The sequence below is a fragment of the Panicum hallii genome, chromosome 4 (assembly GCF_002211085.1).
Source record: "Panicum hallii strain FIL2 chromosome 4, PHallii_v3.1, whole genome shotgun sequence".
NCBI lineage: Eukaryota > Viridiplantae > Streptophyta > Magnoliopsida > Poales > Poaceae > Panicum > Panicum hallii.
In genome coordinates this window covers 4650685-4674980 of record NC_038045.1, presented here as the reverse complement: position 1 = coordinate 4674980, position 24296 = coordinate 4650685, and the positions used below count along the sequence as shown (strand labels likewise).

At 42.6% G+C, this 24296-nt stretch overlaps 3 protein-coding genes and 2 long non-coding RNA genes across 5 annotated transcripts; 4 read left to right on the top strand and 1 right to left on the bottom strand.

The window, feature by feature from the left end:
• Window positions 1–285: 285 nt before the first annotated feature.
• Window positions 286–3431, top strand: LOC112888436 (ER membrane protein complex subunit 7 homolog). Its single transcript, XM_025954648.1, has 7 exons — window positions 286–466; window positions 574–617; window positions 1561–1669; window positions 1980–2043; window positions 2128–2244; window positions 2355–2463; window positions 3078–3431. The coding sequence occupies exons 1-7, from the start codon at window positions 372–374 to the stop codon at window positions 3161–3163; spliced, it is 624 nt and encodes a 207-aa protein (XP_025810433.1). The 5' UTR covers window positions 286–371; the 3' UTR covers window positions 3164–3431.
• Window positions 3432–4419: 988 nt separating this feature from the next.
• LOC112890036 lies at window positions 4420–5900 on the top strand. Its single transcript, XR_003228246.1, has 2 exons — window positions 4420–5481; window positions 5559–5900. It is a non-coding gene; the product is annotated as an uncharacterized LOC112890036 (long non-coding RNA).
• A 3627-nt stretch (window positions 5901–9527) lies between these two features.
• Window positions 9528–14361, top strand: LOC112890035 (pyrophosphate-energized vacuolar membrane proton pump-like). The gene is made up of 8 exons (XM_025956860.1): window positions 9528–9894; window positions 11399–11973; window positions 12116–12495; window positions 12579–12665; window positions 12756–13086; window positions 13192–13602; window positions 13687–13746; window positions 13843–14361. The coding sequence occupies exons 1-8, from the start codon at window positions 9636–9638 to the stop codon at window positions 14047–14049; spliced, it is 2310 nt and encodes a 769-aa protein (XP_025812645.1). The 5' UTR covers window positions 9528–9635; the 3' UTR covers window positions 14050–14361.
• A 1678-nt stretch (window positions 14362–16039) lies between these two features.
• Window positions 16040–19004, top strand: LOC112889151. Its single transcript, XM_025955641.1, has 7 exons — window positions 16040–16552; window positions 16960–17139; window positions 17242–17286; window positions 17419–17514; window positions 17704–17757; window positions 18197–18253; window positions 18612–19004. Exons 1-7 carry the CDS (start codon window positions 16313–16315, stop codon window positions 18789–18791), a joined length of 852 nt encoding a protein of 283 aa, XP_025811426.1. The 5' UTR covers window positions 16040–16312; the 3' UTR covers window positions 18792–19004.
• Window positions 19005–20493: 1489 nt separating this feature from the next.
• Window positions 20494–21533, bottom strand: LOC112890158. Its single transcript, XR_003228274.1, has 2 exons — window positions 21345–21533; window positions 20494–21253 (listed from the first exon to the last, which is right to left on the bottom strand). It is a non-coding gene; the product is annotated as an uncharacterized LOC112890158 (long non-coding RNA).
• Window positions 21534–24296: the final 2763 nt, after the last annotated feature.

The following is a 24296-nucleotide window of genomic DNA, read 5'->3' as shown; positions in this document are numbered from 1 at the left end:
AGCCCACTCCACAGCTGAGTCACTGACAGAGGCAGCCGTGTCCGTCACGATCCCCCTCGTAACTCGTGAGATTGGTTGGTTGGAGGGCCCTGTCACTGTGGGCCCGCCGTCCCTCGTCCCCATCTGTGCCAACACTCTCACAGATTCCGTGGGCTTACGGGCCGGATCTGACCTGCCCGATCACTGGCCCAACACAGGCCCCAACATAGCCCATGGAGTAGAGCCCACCAAGAGAAGAGCCCGTTATTCGCCGTGTCCTCGAAGCCCACGCCGAGACCACCAAACCGAGCCGAAGGCCGCGACGAGCCTCTCCTCTCACCTTCTCTTTCGGCCTTCCGCGACCGCGGCGAGCAACGACGACCACGGCGAAGATGGCCGCTTCCTTTGCCCCCCACGGTCACCTCCTCCTCCTCCTCCTCCTCGTCGCCGTCGTGTTGGCTTGCCTCGGCACCGCTGCCGCGGCTGGGTAGGTGCCCCGCTGCCCTTGCCTCCTCTCGTTTCCTCCATGATCCGATCGGCCGGATGCTTTGCTGACAGTTCTCCCGATTTGACTCTTGTTTCTGGTGGTTCTAGATCTGGCGAGGGGTACACGATCGCCGGCCGCATCAAGATCGATGGTAAGTGATCCAGCTCCTATCCAATTCTTCCGGATGCGTATTTGAGTTGTTGCTAGGTTTGTAGCGTTCAGGGGTCGTATGACCGTAGCTCAGTGGCAAATTAGATGCGTCCGCTGTTATATTTAGGGGGTCCGATCTGTTGGAATTTATATTCCTAGATCACTATGTAGCTTGCTGTGCTTCATAGTTCATTCACGTTACGTTACTTGTCTAAACCTTGGCATTGAAACATTAGTCAAGCGTCCACAACAGTTTGGGATCTATTGGCAATAGCTTCGACGGGAATGGGCAAGTTTTAGCTAAGGTTATAGCTTACAAACCTAAGCGCAATCCTTAATTGTGGAAGAGTGTGTGCTATACTGCTATTCCTGCAATCTGTTGTTTGGAATAACTGAATTAAGGTGTGTTGTGTCCAAAATTAAGGAGTTGCCAAATGTGCAATCTGTTTCAGAAGTTGATTTTTGCTACATCATTTCAATAACCGAATGAACTAGAGATGAGATCTCACTTTTATTCTAGATTGATACTGTGCCACCATGGTTTATGAGAAGTCGCATGAAATAAGTGTAGGCATTCTGATATATTTCTGTTGAGTCTCTACCATGCTGCCCCTACCCCAAGCTAGTTTCTTTGTTTCATGAATGTGTTGCCATGACGTTTGAACCAATATTTTTCTACCAGACTTACCAGAAGTAGTCCAAAATTAACACATTTAACATTGGTTTTATGTAATGTTTCCTTTTCTAACCTGTTGTGTGTTGTCCCCCTCCGAGTAGTTTTGCCTAAATATTGAATTATGGAAATCTGAGCGTTGGATTTATTATCTGGATTGTTACTGCTCCTTGAGCCACGTTTGGAGCCTAAAAGTTTCAAGCTGAAAGCTCGTAATTACCTCACTGCTATTTGTCTGTTGTCTGATGTTATTTATTTGCTATGGCTATAGGTGCGAATGCGAAGGGCTTTGGTCTTCCAGCTAAGACATCAAACACAAAAGTGATACTTAATGGTGGTCAGAGGGTTACATTTGCCAGGCCAGATGGCTACTTTGCTTTGTATCCTACAAAATATGTGAATCCACAAGTTTCAGCTTTATCTTGAAACTCTGATGAACGCTAAATCACCTATTACACTGTGTCTCTGGTTACCATACCTTTTCAGGTTGTTACTTTGTTTTGAGGAAAAAATACAATAGAATAGTAGCCTGCTAAGCAAAGAAATTGTAGCTCTCAGCCTGTCATCAAATGCATGCCGCTAGTTTCTTGTCTGCTCTTGTGTAAATCTTTCTGTGTACATATTCTTAGTGCAGTGTTAGCTTAGCATACTATATTGCTTATTGTTGCTTCTTGACCATATATACTTAAGCCACAATGTGCCAGCTGGAACTCATTTGATTGAAGTTTCCTCAATCGGTTACTTCTTTTCCCCTGTAAGTACTTATTACTTGATTTTTTTGGATAAGGTGAGCAAAAATGAGCTTCAGAAATTTACTCCCTATTCTGTTGCATGATAGGTTCGAGTAGACATCAGTGCAAGGAATCCTGGCTATATTCAAGCAGCATTGACTGAAACCAGAAGAGTTCTAAATGAGCTTGTGCTGGAACCTCTGAAGGAAGAGCAGTACTATGAGGTATCTATTGCTATCTTTTTTTTTCCTAAATATGTTTCTTCACTTATTGATTTTGTCAAGTATCTCACGAAAACAACCTTCATAATTGTTTTCCTTTTCAACCTTTTAAGGTGAGGGAGCCTTTCTCCGTTATGTCACTTCTGAAGAGTCCCATGGGGTTGATGGTCGGTTTTATGGTCCTAATGGTCTTCGTGATGCCCAAGATGATGGAGAACATAGGTAAGTTTCAACCCTTTTACACCCATGAATTGGACAACCTTTCAATATTTAGTATATTACACTATATGCTAAGAAACTAGCACATGGCAGCTTAGAAGAGCAGTGTTCTCTTAATAGTTTAGAGGTGCATTATATAATATAGTAGACTGTGGTTGTATTTATTGAGCTTTGTGCACTGGATAATTTTTTGATCTAGTTGAGACTGTCGCTCTTCTGGATTTATGGTTATAATTTTAGTCCTGATGAAGTAATATGAAATAATTTTTGGTCATGATTTCCTTTATTCAAAACTATTTTTTTATGCCTGTTAAACAATTTATGTTCCTTTACTTAATTATCTGCTACCTATACAGTTTTACATTGTCTTGTCTGTTTCATTTTAACACTATAAGTTGGCAACACTAGCATTTTCTAATCATTTGTAGGCTTCATGATGCCCTCTAGAGAGCTTGTAGATTGGTTAGCCCTTGTCAAAATTTTTTTTGTGTGGATATTTTTGGTTTTTGTTAATACTGAAAGTACAGTTGTGTTTTAATTCAATAACTTTCTTGCTGATGCCTCAAAAATGCTAGTGTTTATATGTGGCTAACTGACTTTACTCTTTGTGGTTGAAGATCCTGAGGAGATGAAGCAAGCTCAAGAACAAATGAGGAACAACCCTGTTTCATTCTCAAGCTTGCTAGCCAGAGCGCAGGGCTAGAAGTAGAATATGGGGATAACGCAAAGGGGTCTGTCTAGTCGATAATGTGATGAAGAGCTGTACTAAAGTGCTTCACACGTCGCTAAGAGTGATTTCCTGGGGATGTGGAAATTCTTTCCCCTATTTTTACTGTATTTTAAGCTGTAATTTATCTGTGATGTAGAACCTTCTGAAACCTCTAGCTGAACTAGTCATGCAGTACATTAACATATACCCGGCAGGTTGAGTTATTTTGTTGAAAATATACGTTTTGTTTGAATCAGCTGAATCTTTGACGCCTCACCTAGTCATCGACCACAGCTGTAAGACATTATTGTTTTTGAGCTGTGGTGTAGTGGTGCGTCAGAGACCTCACCGGATGGACAATGGCTTGCCCATTCTTCTGTTTTGGTCAAAATAGGATTGCCAACTTGTGTTACAATTATAATCAGGTTCCTATCTCAGGGCAAATAGATATGGAATTCAACTGAACAGTCTTGAGGATATGTCTTTGCTGTACTTATCTTATTGAGCCCATGACCCATCGTGCCCTTTTTAGTAAGATTTAAGCTTTAGCCCTTTTGAGTAATGGACTTGGCTCCACTGATAGATTGTGATCTGCCAAAGAAAGTAGACGAACTCTACCATTGTTCAAAAGTCTTGGGTTTTTGACAAGGGTCCATTTCTCCTTGTGTAAAGTCATGAATACGCATGGAGCATCAAGATTAGCATGGAAAGACAACGGTGCCTATCCTAATCCATAGCAGTTTGAAGATTGGTTATGCGCTAAAGCAACGTACAGGCATCGGTTCCTTTGTTTTTTAGAACTTCTGCATACCGTGTCTTGGCATTAGTGGTTCTTGATACTTCCAAGATGACTAGAACATGTGTACATCTCTTCTAGAGATAAGAGGGAGGGGGGTTGTCACCAACTACTGAACTACGTAGACTTGTGCGTCTCCTGGCAGCTGAAAATGACCATGCAGGAGTGAACTTGGTTGTGTGAATTCAGACGTTCACATCTCTTTTAGCACTTTATTTTATCAGAAACGTGCGTGGTCATCCTTCCAGATCTTTCCTAGTGATGTAGCTGATGCTTAGTACATTTCTTCATTAGCCTTTCTATGAGTAAGCAAGAGTTCGCGAAGTATATACATAATAAAGAACTCTTATGATGCCGACACAATCAATCGCTTCATGCAATCCTTTGAACTTTCAACGAAATTGTTAAGTGAGTTTCAACTATGATTTAAAAAAATATCTGGTCGACAGTACTGACATATTCTAGGGTAAACCTTGGCCAAAAAAAAAATTATTCCCTAAAACACTTGAATTTACTTCCCTGCTAAAGTGAAACCTGATGGAAAGGAAGTGAAAAAAAGAAGTGACTATCAGGGGAAAAAAAGAAGTGAATATCAGAGAAAAAATCCTGCTTAATTTGACATCTGGCAACAACCAGACAAGGCCACAGAACATGCTCGGCTAGAGTACAATCTATGCACTATCTCACAACATCCGGTCACACTAGCAAGTCACAGGCTCACAGCCATGGAAATTTGTGTTCTCCCATGGCTTGAAGGAGATAAGAGACGCCAAGGAAGCCGGCCAATGCCTGAACCAGATTGCACCTTGGGAGCTTGACAGGGACCTGCTGCATCCACAGAATCATACGCCATTTGCCTCCTGGCGTTGTCTTCCCAAGCTGGTTGTTCTCCGAGGGCGAAAATTCTCCTCCTTTCGTTCGAGTTTTGAGATCAGAGGAGCCATGGTGCTTGGGACCATCACCAATTCACCATGATGCCTGTCATGGTGGTCCGTGCTAGCTAGCTAGCACAAGCGGGATATCATCGTCGTCTTCGATGGCGTCCCAAGCAAGCCGAATCTACAATTTGGCATTTCTTTTCCTCTCCTTTTTCGCGTCCCAATTTCTTTTTTGCTGGAATATATTCTTGAGAAAAGGATCGTAATAATGTAGGGAAAGAAAGCCCACTTGCAGTAGTAAATGCTGTGACATAGATAGGAAAGGAAGGTGATCGATAAATAGAGAAAGCGGTGTTTGAGCTGTACCAACAGTTGCTTCAGGCCACTTGCTGTGCAGTGTGCAGTGTGCACAGCATAAAACTACCTACTGGTGTTTCTATCTTTATGCCAACAACCAAGAACATGTCAGTTACATTGGCACCTTCTCTCTAGTTACATAGACACAGAAGCAACAGCACGGATAGCTTGTCTTCTCTCTTCTAGGGCACCTCCATTTCAGATCCAAGATGTCCAACCAGGATTGATGGAAGCCGTCTAGTGATTTAATAGCCTGCCGTGTTAACCATGGATTATTGCAGGTAGGTCTCGTTCCAAATCTGACCAAACTGATGTTCTGTATTTCCCCCATTGTTTCTTTATTTATTCCTCCTTGTAGAGAAGAAAGTGTCGGCACCGCACCCCGGTGCATGGCAATATGATGCTCCCATGAATCTACAGAGCACTGGCATGGCGTCACTGTCAAGTGCCTCACCTGCCATTATCATCAAGACAAAACATGATTAATAAATTAATCAAATAAACAAACCTCAATTCACTGAGAGAGAAAAAAAATCTGAACCAGACTACCTTACATGCTGGTCATGCGTGTGAGAGAGATCTGCCTACCGTCCATCCATGGCTATGTGGGTGTGACAGATCATCTGTAGACAAACCTGAGCAGGATGCTTTCTCCATAACTGATTCTATCATGTAGTACCAGAATTTACTTCGTGTTAAATCATGCGATGGAACATCAAACATCTAACTGCTAACTAGTATCTCACAAGCATATGCTCCCATGTACAGGCCGGATCTTCCTGATCCCATTCCTTGACCCAACTACCCTCTTCCAGGTGTGTATTCATTGTGAAACCAGTCGTGCTACCTTTTTGCACAGCTGCACTACAGATTTTTTTTTTAGGACTATGAATTGTTTTGAAGGCGCCATCAGGTCGCATTCGGTTCAGATCCGTGAAACTGCAACTTACAGCTCAATGCCAACTGCCATGAGAATGCACTCATGCATGCATGTTACAGATCCACATCACAAAAAGTTCTATTTTAAAACGACTAATACATAAAACGTTGCAGACAAGATCTCCTACAGTTATGTTTTCTTGTCGTTTTGGCTTTGATCGCAAAACTAATCACAGTACATAGTGGAAATTAAATAAGTGGTATTTACATGGTAAAGACTATATATGTAAATGTTGGTTTTGGAAGATGAATTAGCATGGTAGATTCACAAAATTTTAACACAAAACATGTGCTAGCTACAAATTCTGGACCTGGATCTACCAATTGTTAGGGCAGCTGTTGCTATTGCAGTGATGCAACTGATGTCTCCCCCAAACCAACAAACCAACAGCAGCCTTTGCAGAATAATTAACTCCTCACCACCATGTGATTATATCCTCCCATCTGCTCACACTACTACTACTCGACAACCGCCAGCTGATTAATCCTACTACTACTAGTATTTTTTAAGTAATCCTCCTGCAGCTAGTCCGTCAGGCTGCAGCTGCATGCTCTTCACTGAACATAGAGCACATGCACTGTGTAGTAATAGTAGTATTATTAGTATATTTGAGCTGGCATGATTTTTTTTTTTGCTCTCCTCTGACTTAGCCATTGCTGTTCTGCTCCTGTAAGATCTCCAAATCCAGCTCAAGTCCACTCCCATGGCCTGTCTGGGCTGCATGAGAAATCCAAAATATAAACCATAAATTAACAAGAAATTAAAAAAATATGCATTTTATAAATAGCACCGACATTTATTTATTTTTTTATGCCTATGGAAAGTCCAAATAATGTAGTACAACAACAACGATCGATACACGTGCAGGGAGCTAGATGTAGATTTCCAAAGGGCATTTGGTGAATGCATGCCAATGCAATCATGGAGCAAGGTTGTTAGCCACTAGCAGGCTAGCCAGGACCATGCATGCTCCCAGCACTTGGGCTTAATTACTCCCTTCGTTTTTCTAATTAGGAGTGTACAAAATCTAAGACAAGTTAATTAGTTTATCAATTATATGCGCAAGCTAATTATATAATATGTGCACTCCTTATCTTGGTGTTGCGGCAGCAAGTGACTTTTGCCAAAGTGAACCTGATGGACTGAATCATTGAGGAGTGGAGTGCCATGTGGAATTCGCTCTGCCGGCTCACCTTATAGATACCGTACCATGGATGCTTCGTCTTTCACCTCTCTCTTCCGTGTGTGCGTTGATTAAGGAGGCAAAGTATCATGATTCCCGCAACATTTTTTTTATAGACGCTGCAATTCCTTTTTACGAGCACTTCTCCACAATCTTTTAAAAATCATATTCGAGCACCTCCGCATTTAATTTATTCCAAGGGTGCGTTTAGAAGGAGTGTTCCTCGCACCGACTCATATTTGAATATAGCACATTTTTTTTATAAAAAAATTAGGCGCAATAATTAGTAGCAGCAGCATAGCATTGTTCTAGAAAGTTGAGTTGTCGAGGGCTTGAGGCTTTGCTTGCCCAGACGCAACGGAGCTGACGTGGAGCCGAGCATTCCGAGCCAAAGCCGCCGCCTTCACCCGGGCCGGGAGGCCGGGGACTGATTGCTCCACGTCAGCGCCAGGCCAGCAGACAGCCGCAGAGCTAGTAATCCTAGTATCCATTTCCGAACTGCTACGTCGGCGGCGCTGCTGCCGTTCTACGCGAGGTTCCGCCGCACCCACCCGTACCAGGCCTCCACGTCGGATGGCCTTGGGGCCTTGCGCGTGGGGTAACCTGTGCGGTGGGTAACCCGCGGCCGAGGGAAGAGAGAGGAGGGGATCAGGCGACGTACGTGGCCACACGCTACCCCATGAAACGGATGGGCGTTTGCTGCCACGTCATTTGCCTCCTGTTCCTACCGTTTCGTCTTCACCAAAAGCAGAGTTGTTGAGCTGAGCCGTAGTAGCAGTAGTGAACTTGGGGAAATATAATATACTAGGCTTTTAGAGATAGAGTTGCTCACGAGCAAAATATTAGCATTAGGTTATTGTAGCAGTATTTAATTGTAAAACTGAATACTTATTTCAACAGTAAACGGCCATCCTATACTTTTGGAGGAGCGTGTAACTTTAAATTAAGAAAAGAAAGTAGGCACCAGAATTCGTAATTTTGTACTGAAACCTAATTGCAGTCTTTCAATAAATTTGTTAGACTCCGTTATTAGTTCCAACAAAATTTGTAGTCTTTGAAAAAGAAAAAGAAAAGTAAATTTGCAGGAACATTGATAATATTTGTGAGCTCCACCATTTCCAGTGTCCTTTTTCTTAACAATGAAATTTGTACGTACCAAACAGCTCATAAAATCAGTTGTGTTACTTGGTAGTTTGGAAACGAGATGGATGAGCTCAGCCAAGTAGGTTTGGCATTGACTAATAACATGAGTAAGTGATGAGTCATCGCCTTTTCGTTTAAGCAACCGTTCAAATATACTACTACCACCACTGGCTTGCTTGCTTGCTGCACATTTTAGACCTGGCCATTTATTAGTGGCAGTCAGATCACACACAGTTATAGATCACGGCGTTAATTAAACGAGTATTACGAATTCTATATCGTACTAATGACGCGTCAAAATCATCCATCCATATCCAAGGAGCAAACATAAAAAAAAAATACTTTTATTGAATTCGTGGTAATTCTCTCATCAAAGGCAATCTAAGCATGTCGAAACATTTGTGGTAAAAAAATAGCACTCTCTTTTAGTAAAAAAAATGATTCCGTAGGGTTTATCCAACGTACCTTTTATCCTGGGTTCCGGTAGATGGATAGAGATGAGGAGAATCCAAGAGAGTCTGGTCCACGTGCAAACCAGTCACACAGCCGAACCGTTGGAACGAACTCCAATAGGACCGAGGGCTCGTCAAAAACACATTTGAATACGAAAGAAGTGCTTTAAATTTGTTGTTTTTTATGCAAACATGAAACATCATTAGCAAACAAGTAGTAAAACATTACAAATCTATCAGTCGATAGTATGAACACGCCCAGTAATATCATGAGTTTATGACTTGACTTCAATAATTCCCGGTCCAGATTATACATTTGTACCTCCCTTTGAACACGATCAATCCCAATCCTACAACATTGCAGCACTTCACCAATTTTTCACTCTCGTAGCCATACATCATGAGAAGACATTTATAGTGAAAAAGATCAAATTAAGAAACCAGCATCAAGATAAGCACGAAATTTACCAGAAAATGGTATCAAACAGGAATCCAAACTCCCGAAAATTACCGAAACACCCTCATCCTCATCGCCTGCCCGCACTCGCTCCTCCAGTGGCCTCGCCTCCCTATAAAACGGTGACTCCTCGCACCGCCCGTCTCCTCCTCTCCTCTCCCTCTCCTTCCCTCCCTCCCCGTGCGCTCGAGCGAATTCCCGCACGGGATTCTCCTCGGTAGAGGAACCCTAGCGCTCCCCGGATCCCGCCGCGGGGTGCAATGGCCGCGCCGGCGTTCCTGCCCGAGCTGGCCACGCAGGTGGTGGTGCCCGTCGCGGCCGTCGTCGGCATCGCGTTCGCGGTGCTGCAGTGGGTGCTGGTCTCCAAGGTGAAGCTCTCCCCCGAGCCGCGGCGCGGGGACGGATCCTCCGCGAAGAGCGGCGCCGGCCCCAGCGAGTACCTCATCGAGGAGGAGGAGGGGCTCAACGAGCACAACGTCGTCGTCAAGTGCGCCGAGATCCAGAACGCCATCTCCGAAGGTGAGGCTGAGCGCCTGCGCCCGTGTTCGTGTTTTTTTTTTTGAATTTTGGGGGATCTGAGGGCGCTTAATCAGTAGATCTTGCGCTCCTGGCGGTTTAGTGGTTGATGTATTCGGAATTTGGTGGTAATTTTGCTACTGTTCTGGTTTATTTTGTTTGCTTGTGGTGCCTGAAAAATTGCTTTACATATGAGGCATGTGAAGCGGATCAGTTTGCTGCAGTACATAGTCCCAATTAGGCATGGGAATACAATTTTAGTCGTTCCTAACGCAATTCACTCTAAAACTATGCTTTGGATCAGCTTGTGTTCCGTGTTTAGTGTTTGTTAGTTTGTCGCATCGTCCTCAGTATTTTTTTCTGCCGTGCGTCCTGCGTTCTTTGTAGCTGTGCGCCTGGGTTATAGATATTTACTGTTATATTACTCCTAGTTGTAAGTTGGATCTAACAATAAACTACTGATGTTCCCGCTTTACCCAACACATGTTATAATAATCCTTGGTCCAGTGTGTCCTAACAGCAGTAATTTTTTTTTCTCCCCCGTTAGATTTTTTTGTGAGATATTTGTGGTGGGGGTTAGTTGTTCATATAGAAGTGGTAGTGCTATGTTCTTAAGAGGTCCCAGTACAATCCCTGCGGTGACCATGCTGTGGGGATAGGATGAGTTACTGGAGGTGGCAGATAGTCGTTGCTGCACCTGTGGTCCTTGCTGCCCGATGTAGGATAAGAAGATAATGAACTTTCCGTGCGTTCGTATTATTGTAACAGGTAGGAATTAGTTTGTTTTCAACCACATCCGCCTAGCTTGGAACTTGGAAGGAATCCTAGAAATGACGCACATGGACTGGATCTTGTGGTCCACACAACAGTGTTTCATGTAAGGTAATTATTGGAGCACTGTCTCCGTCTGAAGGTACCTGCTAATTCGGTTTGTCCTATGCTGGACGCTGCATTGCTGGCTGGTTCATGGTAGATATAGGCTGGCTTCTGTCCATGTCGTCGGTCATGATTTCTTTCTAATAAGGATTAGGATGCTCTGGTTGTGCTTTCTTTGTGGCACCACACTGCTCATTGTCTTTCTTCACACGAACCAGCATAGTAGACACAGAAAGAACTTTTATGGCTCTTTTCCTATTATATGTGGACCCTATTAGTACTTCAGTATCATTACTGCTTGCTTTGCTTCCCTTTCTTGTGAAATAGGAAGGAAGCTTTGATTTCATTGGATTTTGAGAAGATAAGGATTATGGTGAATCATTTATTTTTCACTTAGCTATTATTCATTGTCCGTTTTGACGCTGATGTGCTTCTACAAGAAGATAGGATAATTACTGCTCATTATCCTATTGCAAATTTTTACTGCTATGTTGATTAATCTTCAGTGTTTGATATTTCTGTCATCATTTTTCTTATTGTTAGGCCTTGTTTTAGTAAACAGTTATTCTCTAATTATGTTGTAAAATTGTATACACTTCTGTCTCTAAATGGAATTGCTTTGTTTTAACAGGAGCAACTTCTTTCCTTTTCACTGAATACAAGTATGTTGGACTATTCATGGGCATCTTTGCTGTCCTGATCTTCGTCTTCCTTGGCTCTGTTGAGGGGTTCAGTACCAAGAGTCAGCCTTGCCACTACAGCAAGGGCAAGACGTGCAAGCCTGCCCTTGCCAATGCTCTTTTCAGCACCATTGCCTTTGTGCTTGGTGCAGTCACCTCACTTGTTTCTGGGTTTCTTGGAATGAAGATTGCAACATATGCAAATGCCAGGACAACTCTTGAGGCAAGGAAGGGTGTCGGAAAGGCATTCATTACTGCTTTCCGCTCTGGTGCTGTGATGGGCTTCCTGCTTGCTGCCAGTGGCCTTTTTGTTCTTTATATTGCAATCAACTTGTTCGGAATTTATTATGGTGATGACTGGGAGGGCCTTTATGAGGCTATCACTGGTTATGGTCTTGGTGGTTCTTCTATGGCTCTTTTTGGCCGTGTTGGTGGTGGAATATACACCAAAGCTGCTGATGTTGGTGCTGATCTCGTTGGGAAAGTTGAAAGGAATATCCCTGAAGACGATCCAAGAAACCCAGCCGTAAGTCCTTTCTTAAGAGTCACATCTTAAAAAGCTTTAATGAAATCCTTTGTGTTGAAGTTTTGTAGTGATCGTGATAGTGTCATTTTGGTGGTTATTTGTATCGAAATGTTACAATGAGCATTCCTTTTGCTTCTTGTAGGTTATTGCGGACAATGTTGGTGACAACGTTGGAGATATTGCTGGAATGGGGTCGGATCTCTTTGGCTCCTATGCTGAGTCTTCATGTGCTGCTTTAGTTGTTGCCTCAATCTCTTCTTTTGGGATCAATCATGAATTCACTCCTATGTTGTACCCACTCCTCGTTAGCTCTGTGGGTATCATAGCTTGCTTGATAACGACTCTTTTCGCAACCGATTTCTTCGAGATCAAGGCTGTAGATGAAATTGAGCCGGCTCTCAAGAAGCAACTTATAATTTCAACTGCTGTGATGACTGTTGGCATTGCACTTGTCAGTTGGCTAGGGCTCCCATATACATTCACAATCTTCAATTTTGGTGCACAGAAGACGGTGTATAACTGGTACTGCCATTTCTTAAATGGATTTCCATATTTTGAGCCGAATCTTTTTAATACATTACCTCACTTTGATATTAATTTGGTAGGCAATTATTCCTCTGCGTGGCTGTTGGTTTGTGGGCTGGACTAGTTATTGGATTTGTTACAGAGTATTACACGAGCAATGCATACAGGTGCTTTTACAATTTTGGTCATACTTAATAGCGGATGTAATTTGCAGAATGTTTTTCAAGCATCTGACAACTTGAAAAAAAATTTCGCAGCCCTGTGCAGGATGTTGCTGACTCCTGCAGAACTGGAGCTGCTACAAATGTCATCTTTGGCCTTGCTCTGGGATACAAATCAGTCATTATCCCTATTTTTGCTATTGCTTTCAGTATTTTCCTCAGCTTCAGCCTTGCTGCAATGTACGGTGTTGCTGTGGCTGCTCTTGGAATGCTCAGCACAATTGCTACTGGCCTTGCCATTGATGCCTATGGTCCTATTAGTGATAATGCTGGAGGAATTGCTGAAATGGCTGGCATGAGCCACAGAATCCGTGAGAGAACAGATGCTCTTGATGCTGCTGGAAACACTACTGCTGCCATTGGGAAGGTAAATGCCAATCTCAGCGTTAGTTTAAATGTGCCTCTTCAGAGTTGGGCAAACTTTTCATTTTCGAAGTACCAAATTCTCATCGTCATGATTTTGTGCATGTAGGGTTTTGCCATTGGTTCAGCAGCCTTGGTATCTCTTGCCCTCTTTGGTGCTTTTGTGAGCCGTGCTGAGATCCAAACTGTTGATGTTTTGACACCTAAAGTTTTCATTGGACTGATTGTTGGTGCCATGCTCCCATACTGGTTCTCAGCAATGACCATGAAGAGTGTTGGCAGTGCAGCACTCAAGATGGTTGAGGAAGTCCGCAGGCAGTTCAACACCATCCCTGGGCTCATGGAGGGCACCACCAAGCCTGACTATGCAACATGTGTCAAGATCTCCACTGATGCATCCATCAAGGAGATGATCCCCCCTGGTGCACTTGTCATGCTCACCCCTCTTATTGTTGGAATCTTGTTTGGTGTTGAGACCCTCTCTGGAGTTCTTGCTGGTGCTCTTGTTTCTGGTGTCCAGGTTGGTACTTGTTTCCTTGGTAACTATCTTCACAACCGTGATATCTTGCCATATTTCATTCATAACTATGTTGTTTCCATTCAGATTGCCATCTCTGCATCCAACACTGGAGGTGCCTGGGACAACGCCAAGAAATACATTGAGGTAAAAATGTTGAAAACAGCACCATAAGTCATCAGCAGGTTTCTTACCACTCATATTTACCAGACGATTAACTTCTGTTCTCTCCATGGTTTACAGGCTGGTGCATCTGAGCATGCAAGAACCCTAGGCCCGAAAGGCTCAGACCCACACAAGGCTGCCGTCATCGGTGACACCATCGGTGATCCCCTCAAGGACACCTCAGGCCCCTCACTGAATATCCTCATCAAGCTCATGGCCGTCGAGTCCCTGGTCTTTGCCCCCTTCTTCGCCACCCATGGAGGCATCCTCTTCAAATGGCTTTAGAGAAAGATTGATGGATCGGTTACTTTAATTTTGCCGGGGAGAGCACTAGATTTATCTATGCCATAGAGAAGTTTCAGTTTACCCATATAGTGCCTTCATTTCCGTCTCGCCTGTATTGTGTTACGTCATGTTGAAACCTACCAGCCATGGTGTCACCTAGTTTTCGGTTGTAGTTGCAGTAGCCGAGTGGAGAAATCTCTGGCCATTCTACAGGTTTGGACTTTCGACATTTGGTGTATTGGGTGTTGCCTGTAGATATTTCGATGATGATGATCAAGGAATGCGCAATTCAGATTTCCTGTCTTAGTGAAACACTGAGCTTCAGTTTTTTTTTAGACCGAAGACCATTTCGGCCCAGCTTATATTGAAAGCAAGATTGTATGTTTGGGCTGGGGTTACCAGCGCTTACAGACAGTAGGAATAAAAGGACTCCACAAAGATGTGAATCTGGCTAACAAAAGTTGGCGAAAGTGTGAAGACCTCTCTCACACACCCTCTAAACAACACTGGAGTTTCAGTTGTTTCTATGTAGATGATAATTGGATGTCCGTTTGCTGTGTCTGCTGCATCCTTTTTCTTTTGTTGGGCTGTTGGCAAATTTATGTCATCGTTAAAATATACATCCGTCAGTCCAATATTGAAACAGGCGTCCCATCAGAGATTGGATTAGCAAGGAGAAACTCGAAGATTTGGAATCGAGGATGAGTTGGATGTGACTTGCGACTACAGCAGTATTAAAAAAAAGTACCAAAGGAATACTCGTTGAAAACGAAGTCGACGCCTTGTACATGCGCGTCGCTGACCGCCATGCGACCGACTCGTTGGCCAACTGTCATCGGCGAGGAGCGTCGGCCACCGGCGACGAGCCCCGCGGAGGAGGAGCCATGATGTCGCTCTGCCAAGTAGTATCCTATATTTATTTTTACATTTTACTGGTTGGATACAAGATAAACAGCACTCACCAACTCTCATGGCCCGTGAGTCCCTGTGCCCAACCATGAAACCAACTAAATTAAACTAGAGCCAGGATCAAATTAAACTTTCGTATTCTGTCCCAACCATTTTTCGAGCTGAGGCATCATGCAAACACATTTCACTCGTCCCTGTCCCCGTAATTTAACAACCACATGCACCATTGATTTTTGCCATCCCCATGACTTACTGTATTCACATCTCTTTCATCTTAATTTAGCATTAATTCAGGAAGTGGTGGGAGAGAGCAATTGGTGAATATTAATTGTTTTCCATAAAGACAACAAATCTTTTCATCAGTTGAGCCGAGTGCATTTCTTTACCATATCTTTCTTACAGCTAGTGTTCCCCGCAAAAAAAAATCTTATAGCTAGTGGAATAATAATTTCGTCTCATAGCATGGGGCGCAAGAATTTTGTATGTGGTTATTAATATAAAAATATCTAGGAATAGTTGATTTCTGTACATTGTTTAAGCAGAATCCATTTATGTTACATATATCTATCTCTTAGAACAATACTAGTTGCCGGTATTTTATCGCCACGCCCATCGAGAGATACCCCTGAGGTCGTGAGTTTGTAGGTATGGTGTCGCCGAGACCAGAAACTCGAAGTTGCAAGGGACACAAAGTTTAGACAGGTTCGGACTGCCAAGAGCGTAATACCCTACGTCATGTATAGTTTGTATTGTCTTAGGTGGTGATCGAGTGATCTCCTGTTTGGAGGAGGTCTCTGTCCGCTCTTATACACAGTTTGGGGGGACAGGGTTTCATGGAAGTCCTAGTCGGATACGAGCCCAGGAGTCCTACCCGAATATTTTTCGGGTAGTTTCCTACTGTCTACGACTAGTTTTACTACTGTATGAGTAGTTCTCCTACGCTGCGAGTAGTTATAAGCGGTGTAGGGCATAGCCCATATCCCGCCCCAGATGTAGTCCAGGTGCGCAGTCCCGTAGGCCCGAGTGTGACACTAGTTTAGTTTATTTCATTTAGAGCATTGAGCGTAGTATATATCCACAATATAATATATAGTATTCAAATTTATAGGAGTAATTACTTATATGCATTAATTCAGGAGAATGCAATCCTTTAGCCATGCATATCTATCTATTAGAGAATTATTAATTGCTACCTATGATTGATGCATCGTATCCAAATCTACAATAATATTAATTGCTTTGGATTGGTCGATCAGAATGATTTTCTTTAGCCATCTATATCTATTAAAATATTCAAGCACCAATATTTCATCTATATAAAGTGCTGGAACCTACTTCCCCCATCATATCTCTAATGAAGGAGGGGGAGGTATTGTTTGAAGTATTTACACCACTTGTGGGAAAAATGTGGAGATTGGTCCAGTTTGTTGTGCTACTCTCTGTCTTCTGTTCGAAAGGAGTTGCTACAACATCATTGTGCGGCAAGAACCCGCACCTTTGCATGCACATGCTATTCAAAGAAGAGGTATCATCTAATCGGAGCTTGATGCCGATCAAAGAAGAAGCATCCGACAGTTCAGCATATATACACCATGTAAGTAGACACATGGTGAAATGAATTTGATTTATCTTAATCAACCAGATTTTTAACGTGTATAGGGATGTGTTCCTTACTGCTTGATGAATCTGATTTTCCCAGACAATCTTTCCCAGCAGACCAGATCTATATGCATGACAAGTGAATTTTGAATTTGATTTATCTTAATCGATCTTTTTTACAAAAATTATATATTGACCTCAGATTTTGTTATAAACATTTCAAATTAGTATATTGTAAGTCCATAATCTCTTCTATCTCTTGTCCAGCAGTAGTGAGCTCCAGACATCCAAAGAGCGATCTATCCGTGCATGTTTACAGAACTTCAAGGCCTTCCTTAGTATATGTTACCATGACAACTTCTTAAAAATCTTGCTACTGATTGTTTTGCTCTCTCTTGGCAGCATGCAATTTACCAATCAAATACAGGCTATGATTCCGTAGTATACGGTACCATGGCAACTTTAAGTGTTCATGAGTTTCCGGCCATCAAGAAGGGGCAAAATATATTGGCTACTATTAAGGTAGGGAATTTCCAACGGGGCCATAAGGAATATACTAATGCTGTGCATGCTGGATGGGCAGTAAGTCAACAAAATCCTCTATAAGATATTGTTATGCAAGGTACACTTGAAGTGTTTATGGAGACATGGAGTTTTGAAGCACATTTGTTTTTCTTCATGCAGATTCAACCATCATTCTACGGTGACAGCAAAACTCATTTTACGACAGTACGTACTCATCACTCATGGCAACAAGATATTTTATTTGTATTTGCGTTTTCTGATCTTTAGCACCTCAAGGCTAAAATATATAGGGATTTGACTTTTACTTCTTTCCCCCCACTTTATCATAATAACCAGGCTGATGGATACAAATCTACCAGGTGTATTGACTTAAAATGTAATGGATTCGTGCCGGTTAACTATGCACCAATTACCCCAGGAGATACTCCCTCCGTCCAAAGAAACAAGTCATTCTAAGATTCAAAATTTATCCCAAAAACAAATCATCTTACCTTATTTAGAAAGTGCATGTACATGCAAGAATTAATTAGTGTCAAATATGGGTAATAAATAGGGGCAAATACGATCATTTTATCTTCTTGTTAATTTATCCTGAAATTCCTAGGATAACTTATTTTTTAGGACGGAGGGAGTAGTTTGGAGGGGCAAAGTAAGATATCAATCAAGATATTCAAGGTACAAATTAGAAGTGAATGCCTACAATGTCACCAAGATACTAAATTTCATCATGCAAATACTACTCCCTCCATTTTTAAACATATGACGTGTAGGAAAAGCTATCATATATTAAAAATGGAGGGAGTATTTATATAATAAACCCCCACCGTACTTGTACATCGATTTAAATTTCAAAATATCATTTTTTATGTTGCTTTACAATTGGTGAAACAATAATTTCGTGAGAAAGTTAAAAATTATTTATGAGAAGATTAACTAGCAGTAGTAGACTGGTTTAGTAACTAGCTAGTAATGATTGAGGGACAACATATAGCTTCAATCACGTCGAAAACAATCAAACAACCCCTGTACTATATTGAACTTGAACCAGAGACATAGTAGTTTCTTGTGGAGTTCATTTCATATAATAATAGGAATGCTTGGACTTATTTCGCAGAAAAAGGATGATGGAGATTGGTGGCTGTACTTTGGTCATGATGGTCAAAACCTTAGGGCCTGTTTAGTTCCTTCCGCAAAAACGCAAAAAAGCTCTAAACGCAAAGATGCTAAAGGAATCTTGCTAATTTGAAGTATTAAATGAATTCTATTTACAAAACTTTTTGCATAGATGGGTTGTAAATAGCGAGACGAATCTAATGAGCCTACTTAATCCATGTTTTGCAACAGTGATGCTACAGTAATCATCCGCTAATTATTGCTTAATCATGGATTAATTAGCATCATTAGATTCGTCTCGTGATTTACAACCCATCCATGCAAAAAGTTTTGTAAATAGACTTCATTTAGTACTTCAAATTGGTAAGATTCCTTTGCAAAATTTTTTTTTCATTTTTGCAAAATGATCTAAACAGGCCCTTCCCGTGGGATTTTGGCCAAAGAATATCTTCAACAGTTTGGCAGACCATGCAAATATAATAACTTGGGGAGGCTACACAGGATCTTATTCAGGAGATTCCAGCCCGCCAATGGGGAATAACATGTTCTACTGTGGGGTCCGGGAGGTTGTCGTGATTAGAATCATTATTCACTAAAAGATCCGTGTCCAATAAAAATAAATCAAAAGATCCATGCCATTGCCTAGTCAACATGCCACTCGGACGGTTGAATGGAAGTCCTGAAGATTTGGATCCATATGACACAATTAGCAAGTCTGAAAATTTAAATGTGCATTTTAGAAGTTTGATGATCCAGTTAGATGACACAGTCGGACAAGTTCATGTACCATCCATGCATTTTACTCCGCTTCTTTTTCAAGCGGGGGCGACACTCACGGAGAGTATCGCGTGCCTGCGTGCAACAATCAAATACTACCTAATCAGAATGCAGACACTGATAGTCCAGTGCTAACATACCTTTCCTGAATCTGCACAGATGGCGATCAACGTATTACTGACACACAACGCTTTCTCGCGAGCAAGCTCAAGCGGAAGCTAGCATTGGCAATCTGGCTTAGAGAAACAACTATAATCGCGTGTGCGAGCAATAACCACACAAAACCAGTTCATCACACATTCACACAATTAAGAACCAGTAGTTCACAAGAAAGGTACCAACAATAATGCAGTGAGCAATAATATAATAATCCTGTAAACATTTGTCAGAGAAACAAGAAGGGCAGGTCGATCTGGTCATCTGAGAGATTATGTGCCTGCAACCATAAGGTGCGCATCAGGCTAGGTAGGACGACACGATAGAACCCGGTCCGTTGGGCATGATCCGCTGGCATGAAATGCACACGAGCGGTCTGACTAGATGATGAACACACAAACAGGATTTGCTTTGAGATTAGTGCTAGGTTTTTAGGAGAGTGAGTATATACCGTACCATGCATAGCATGCATGGGCATGATCAGGCTGCTGTGTCCGCAGGCGAAACGGGCGCCCTGCAAACTGGGCACCGGGGGTCGTGGTCGACGGCCAGCGTGATGCAGAGTCGGTGGTACGGGTGGCCGCAGGGGCAGCGTGACCGCGTCCTCACCCTGCTCGACGTCGTCCTGGCACACCGTGCACATCGGGATCGGGGGCTGTGGCTGGGGCGCCCTCCGGCGGCGACACCACCACCTCGCCCCGCGCGCTTGGCGAGCCAGATGAGCAGAAGCGTGGCGAGCAGCGCGCCAGCGATGATGAGCATGAACTTCCACCGCCAGTCTGGGCCGAGCGCCCGCACGATGGGGCTGGCATCGTCTGGGTCATCGATATCGACGTCGGTGCGCGTCTCGAGTACTGCGCCACCCATCCCCTGCGGTAGACAGTAATAATAATTTACTCCGTAGTAGACAAGACGTATGGCATATATGCAATTAGGGCAAGTACAACAGTGTAGACAGCTGCTGTATTTTTGTCACAAATAGACAGCTGAACAGACAGCTTGTACAATATGTTGTCTATTTGGCTGTCTGCAGAGTAATTAATTCATCCTTTAACACACAAACTCATGATGATCTGGTACATATTTGATCTTTGTAGCCATTTTGTTACATACACGAGACAACACACAATACATTCAAATAATTCGAGCTCTGCTGTTAGAGGCCAAATTTGAGGATGTGCTTGAAAGGAAAAATGTAGCCAAATGTCAGGTCTACAACTTTTATGTTGAGCGTTTTTTATGTTTACATGTGAAATTTGGAGATCCAAGGGCTGCAAGTTTCGGGTTCAGAGAGAGTGCAACTCAAATTCAGAAAATGCACACTAAGTCCGACGTATTCAGAGCCCTTTTTGAGAAAGATATAGGTTGAATTAAGCATATGTCTGTAACAAAAATTGAAGAGGAATATGAATTCTACAAATCTCCTATTGGCCGATTTCAAAGTTCATACACAAATTTTGGAGATCTTTGGGCCTGAAGTCACGGGTTCAGAAAAGAAAGGAGCAGAACACAACAGATAACAGGGCAGCTCGAGCTTATCCATGGCCGGCATCGTCAGTTGGTTCCCGTGTAAATTCAAAGCACTCCACGCATCCTACATGCAGGAGGACAACACACCAAGCACTAGCATGAGGTGGCCAATCCTGGGGCAGTGCTAATTCAAATAAAAACCACCGTGAGACAGTCATCTTCAACCTCCTGTCATTCTCCCCCTTTGCACGAGCTGTCTTCTCCGGTGAAATTCGCCGTGGTTGCTTGCCCTCCTTTAAATTCCTTGAACACACAGCCTCACCACACCATTAGCGACCCGTTTGAGTTGTTCCCGAGTTGAATCTACCATGGGAGCACCAAATTCCGATCATCTTCTTTCTCAGTCCGCCGCCGTTCAAAAAAAGGCAGTTCCGCCACAAGCAGGCAGGCCGCCGGAATTGACCTCCTAGAGAGGAAATTCCCCCAGCGCGCGGTGGATCCGAGCTTCCGGCGTCTCCCCGCAGCAGCTCCTACAACGGGCTCCGAGTCGTCGCTCCGGCCTCGGAGCACGCGCTCCGCTCGTAGACGAACGAGACGACAAGGGCGCGTTTACCGCAGTCGCAAAGGGGGATTTCTGCAAAATTTCATTGCATGTCTACGGGTCTCGACGACCCGTTGTACTTGCCCTTAGCAGCAGAGATCACCAAGACAATAAAGAACGAGCGCAACGCTAGATTTCTTCATACCTCTCGGCCGGCGAGGAAGAACGAAGCAGGACGTGTCGACGAGGAGTCGAGCTAGGACCCTTCTCCTTCTCCCTGATCTCTCTTCTCTCTGCGATGGACTGACAGGAAACCTCTATTTGTAGCATTACGCCATTACCTGATCGAATGCGGGGAAAGATAATGCATGCGCTTCAAGCTGGCAACTGATTCAGAGAACTACTGGAGGTGAGTGGAGACGAGGAGTTACCGTTTTGGGGTGTTTACATCGTCTTCCATACGCTTCCTTCATCCTCTCTTAGACTCTGCAAGAAATGGGGTTTCCATGTCAGATATGCCCAGGTCGTGACGCCTATTGTACAAGGAATTTGATTCAGTGGTTCTCCCTTTAGTTCAAGATACATGTCATTTTACTTTGACGACCGTTAATAAAATCTTTAGAAAGATTGACAATATAAGATAAAAGTTGCCAGATTCACCGTGAAAAGTACTTTTAATATATTTAGTTACCAATATTTGAAACATCATATATTATAGAAATTATCGGTGAAATCTTTACCTAGTAGACCATAAGGGGTATCCTAAAGGACATGTAGTTTAAAGAGGAAGTAGAGTTGATTTTTTTGCAGAAAAAAAAATGTTTAGCAAGATTGCTAACTCTTGAATTTTCACGAGTGGCCAATGGTTTTTTTATATTTAGCTAACTAACCACAAAACTGTGGTAATGAGATTATTGTAAGCCATTATGTTGCTGGCAATTTGCCAAAACTGAGGGAAAGCTTGAAATTAATTAGTGTGAATTGATGGAGCTTTGGGTTGGAAGGCTCATTCAGACTATTTCGAGAAGGATATGTTTTCTTTAATTTCAAGGAGTGCACCATAAGATGGACACAGCTAGATCAGATTTCTTCTAGCATGGGCCTGGGTTGAAGGAAAAAAATCACATAGTAGTTAGATGGGATGTTGGGAACTAATTCCATGCCTAAAGACTATGGAGGGCTGGTTTCGCAGAAACTAGAGTGATGAATATTAGTCTACTTGCAAAATGGATTTTCATATTAGAATCTGGTGACCAATGTTTATGCTGCACTCTGCTGAGGAAAAAGTACCTAGAAGGGCATGGTTTTTCTTTTTAGTAGCAATGACTGGTGTGCCAGAGGCATGAAATACAAGCTTGGAAATGGAAAGGTAATTAGGTACTGGCAAGATGTCTGGATATATAGAAGAACGTCCCCTCAAAGTCAACAAAATTTATGAGTACTATACTCAAAAGGACTGGTCAGTGACTCAGTGGAAAGAGTTCTGGTTGAAGGAGAAATACATCTTTCCTTTAGAAGAACTTTCTCAAAGATAGAATGCTTGACTGGGAAGAACTTGTTGATACTGTAAATACAGTTGCATAACAGATGAAAGTGACAGTGTTGGATGTGGAAGGAGTACTAAACTGCCCCCGAAAATTAGAATTTTCCTATGGCTGATATATATGCATGGACAGCTTACATATATACCTTGTCACTGATCCTCTCACACACGCGCGCGATCAGGATCAGTTTGATTACTTGATAGCGTTGCTAAGTGTTAATTCAGTCTAGGTTTATGCTTCTACTTCAACAACTCTTCTTCTGCGCCATTGCTGATTAGGATACACAAAGCAGGCTGGGTTATCTATCCTGGACCCTGATCACTTTAATCCGCAGCTGATCTTGCCATCGTGGCGTCAACTGCGAAGGCATAACCGCATAAATAGTATATGATGGCTAGGCATTATCTGAAAAGGACAAACTGGCTGATTAATACATCGATCTCGGGCATCGCATGCAGTTTAAGTTCTTACGTATACGTATCCAATCGCCTGTATACACTTGTCAAAGGTTAAGTTCTTGCACAAACTCTTGACTCTGCTGCTGATCGAGAGGACATACACACTGACGAGAAAAAGAATGGTAAAGTTCAATCTGATTTTTTCATCGAAGTCACCTTGTCTCAATCTAGATGGATTGGTCATGCAAGCAAAAAAACCAATGGATGTGCCTATGTTCTCTAGTGACATCTCTAATTTAAAAGTAGATGGATATTGCAATTCAGAGTATCCAGGAACATCTGTCCAACAGTGCTACCTTTGCTGCTCTCTTAGCAGAAATAAGGCCAGACATACTCGGCAAGGATAAAACGCACCGACAAATTTCTGGTACAATACGGCATTGTTCATTTTCCTGCACATTGCGGTATGACGATCAAGGAGCTCAATGAGCTTTTTTAGCTGGTACACCAGCAGACAGCTATCGACTAACTCAAACTATGAGTAAAAAGTCACTGCAAGTGCAAGATATCCATTTCTGCAGAGAAGTTCATTGTAGAGACAAACTGGAGCAAAATCTAAAAGCATCCATGCTGCAGAGCTGGAGACTTGAACCTTCCACAGGTCAGAAACTATAATAATTTGTCAACACGCCAAAATCTATTTCATTAACATGCTTTTGATTTTAGTGATCGTTCAGGATTATTGAGAAAGAAAAGTGGTGTTTTCCACATTAAGAAACTTCCAAGCTAGGCTAACACCATCCACAGCAAAAAGCTCAACTTAATCCCTACAGAAAAATCAAAGAATCCAATAAGGGCGCACTAGAAATCTATGAGATCAGCTGACATACCAGAAAAAACAAAAGGGACAGACCAAGTCATTTCTCATCATTTGCAATGCTTTATTTACATCATGCCCACCAAAGCAAAAGGAAAAACAACTCAAGTAGCACTTATCCTTGATAAAGTGGAGAACATCTAAGGAAATACAAGTTTGCCGATCTAGCAACTAGTTAGGGTGGAGACAAGAGTTTCACGCACTATGACTCCAAAAATATCACATGTTTTAATCAGGTCAGATTAGTTTAATTTCTTGCATGTTTTGCCACGCTGCCTTAGCCCGTGATAAGTGATATGCTATTCTGCTATATAGTACTCCATTCGTTCCTCCAAAAT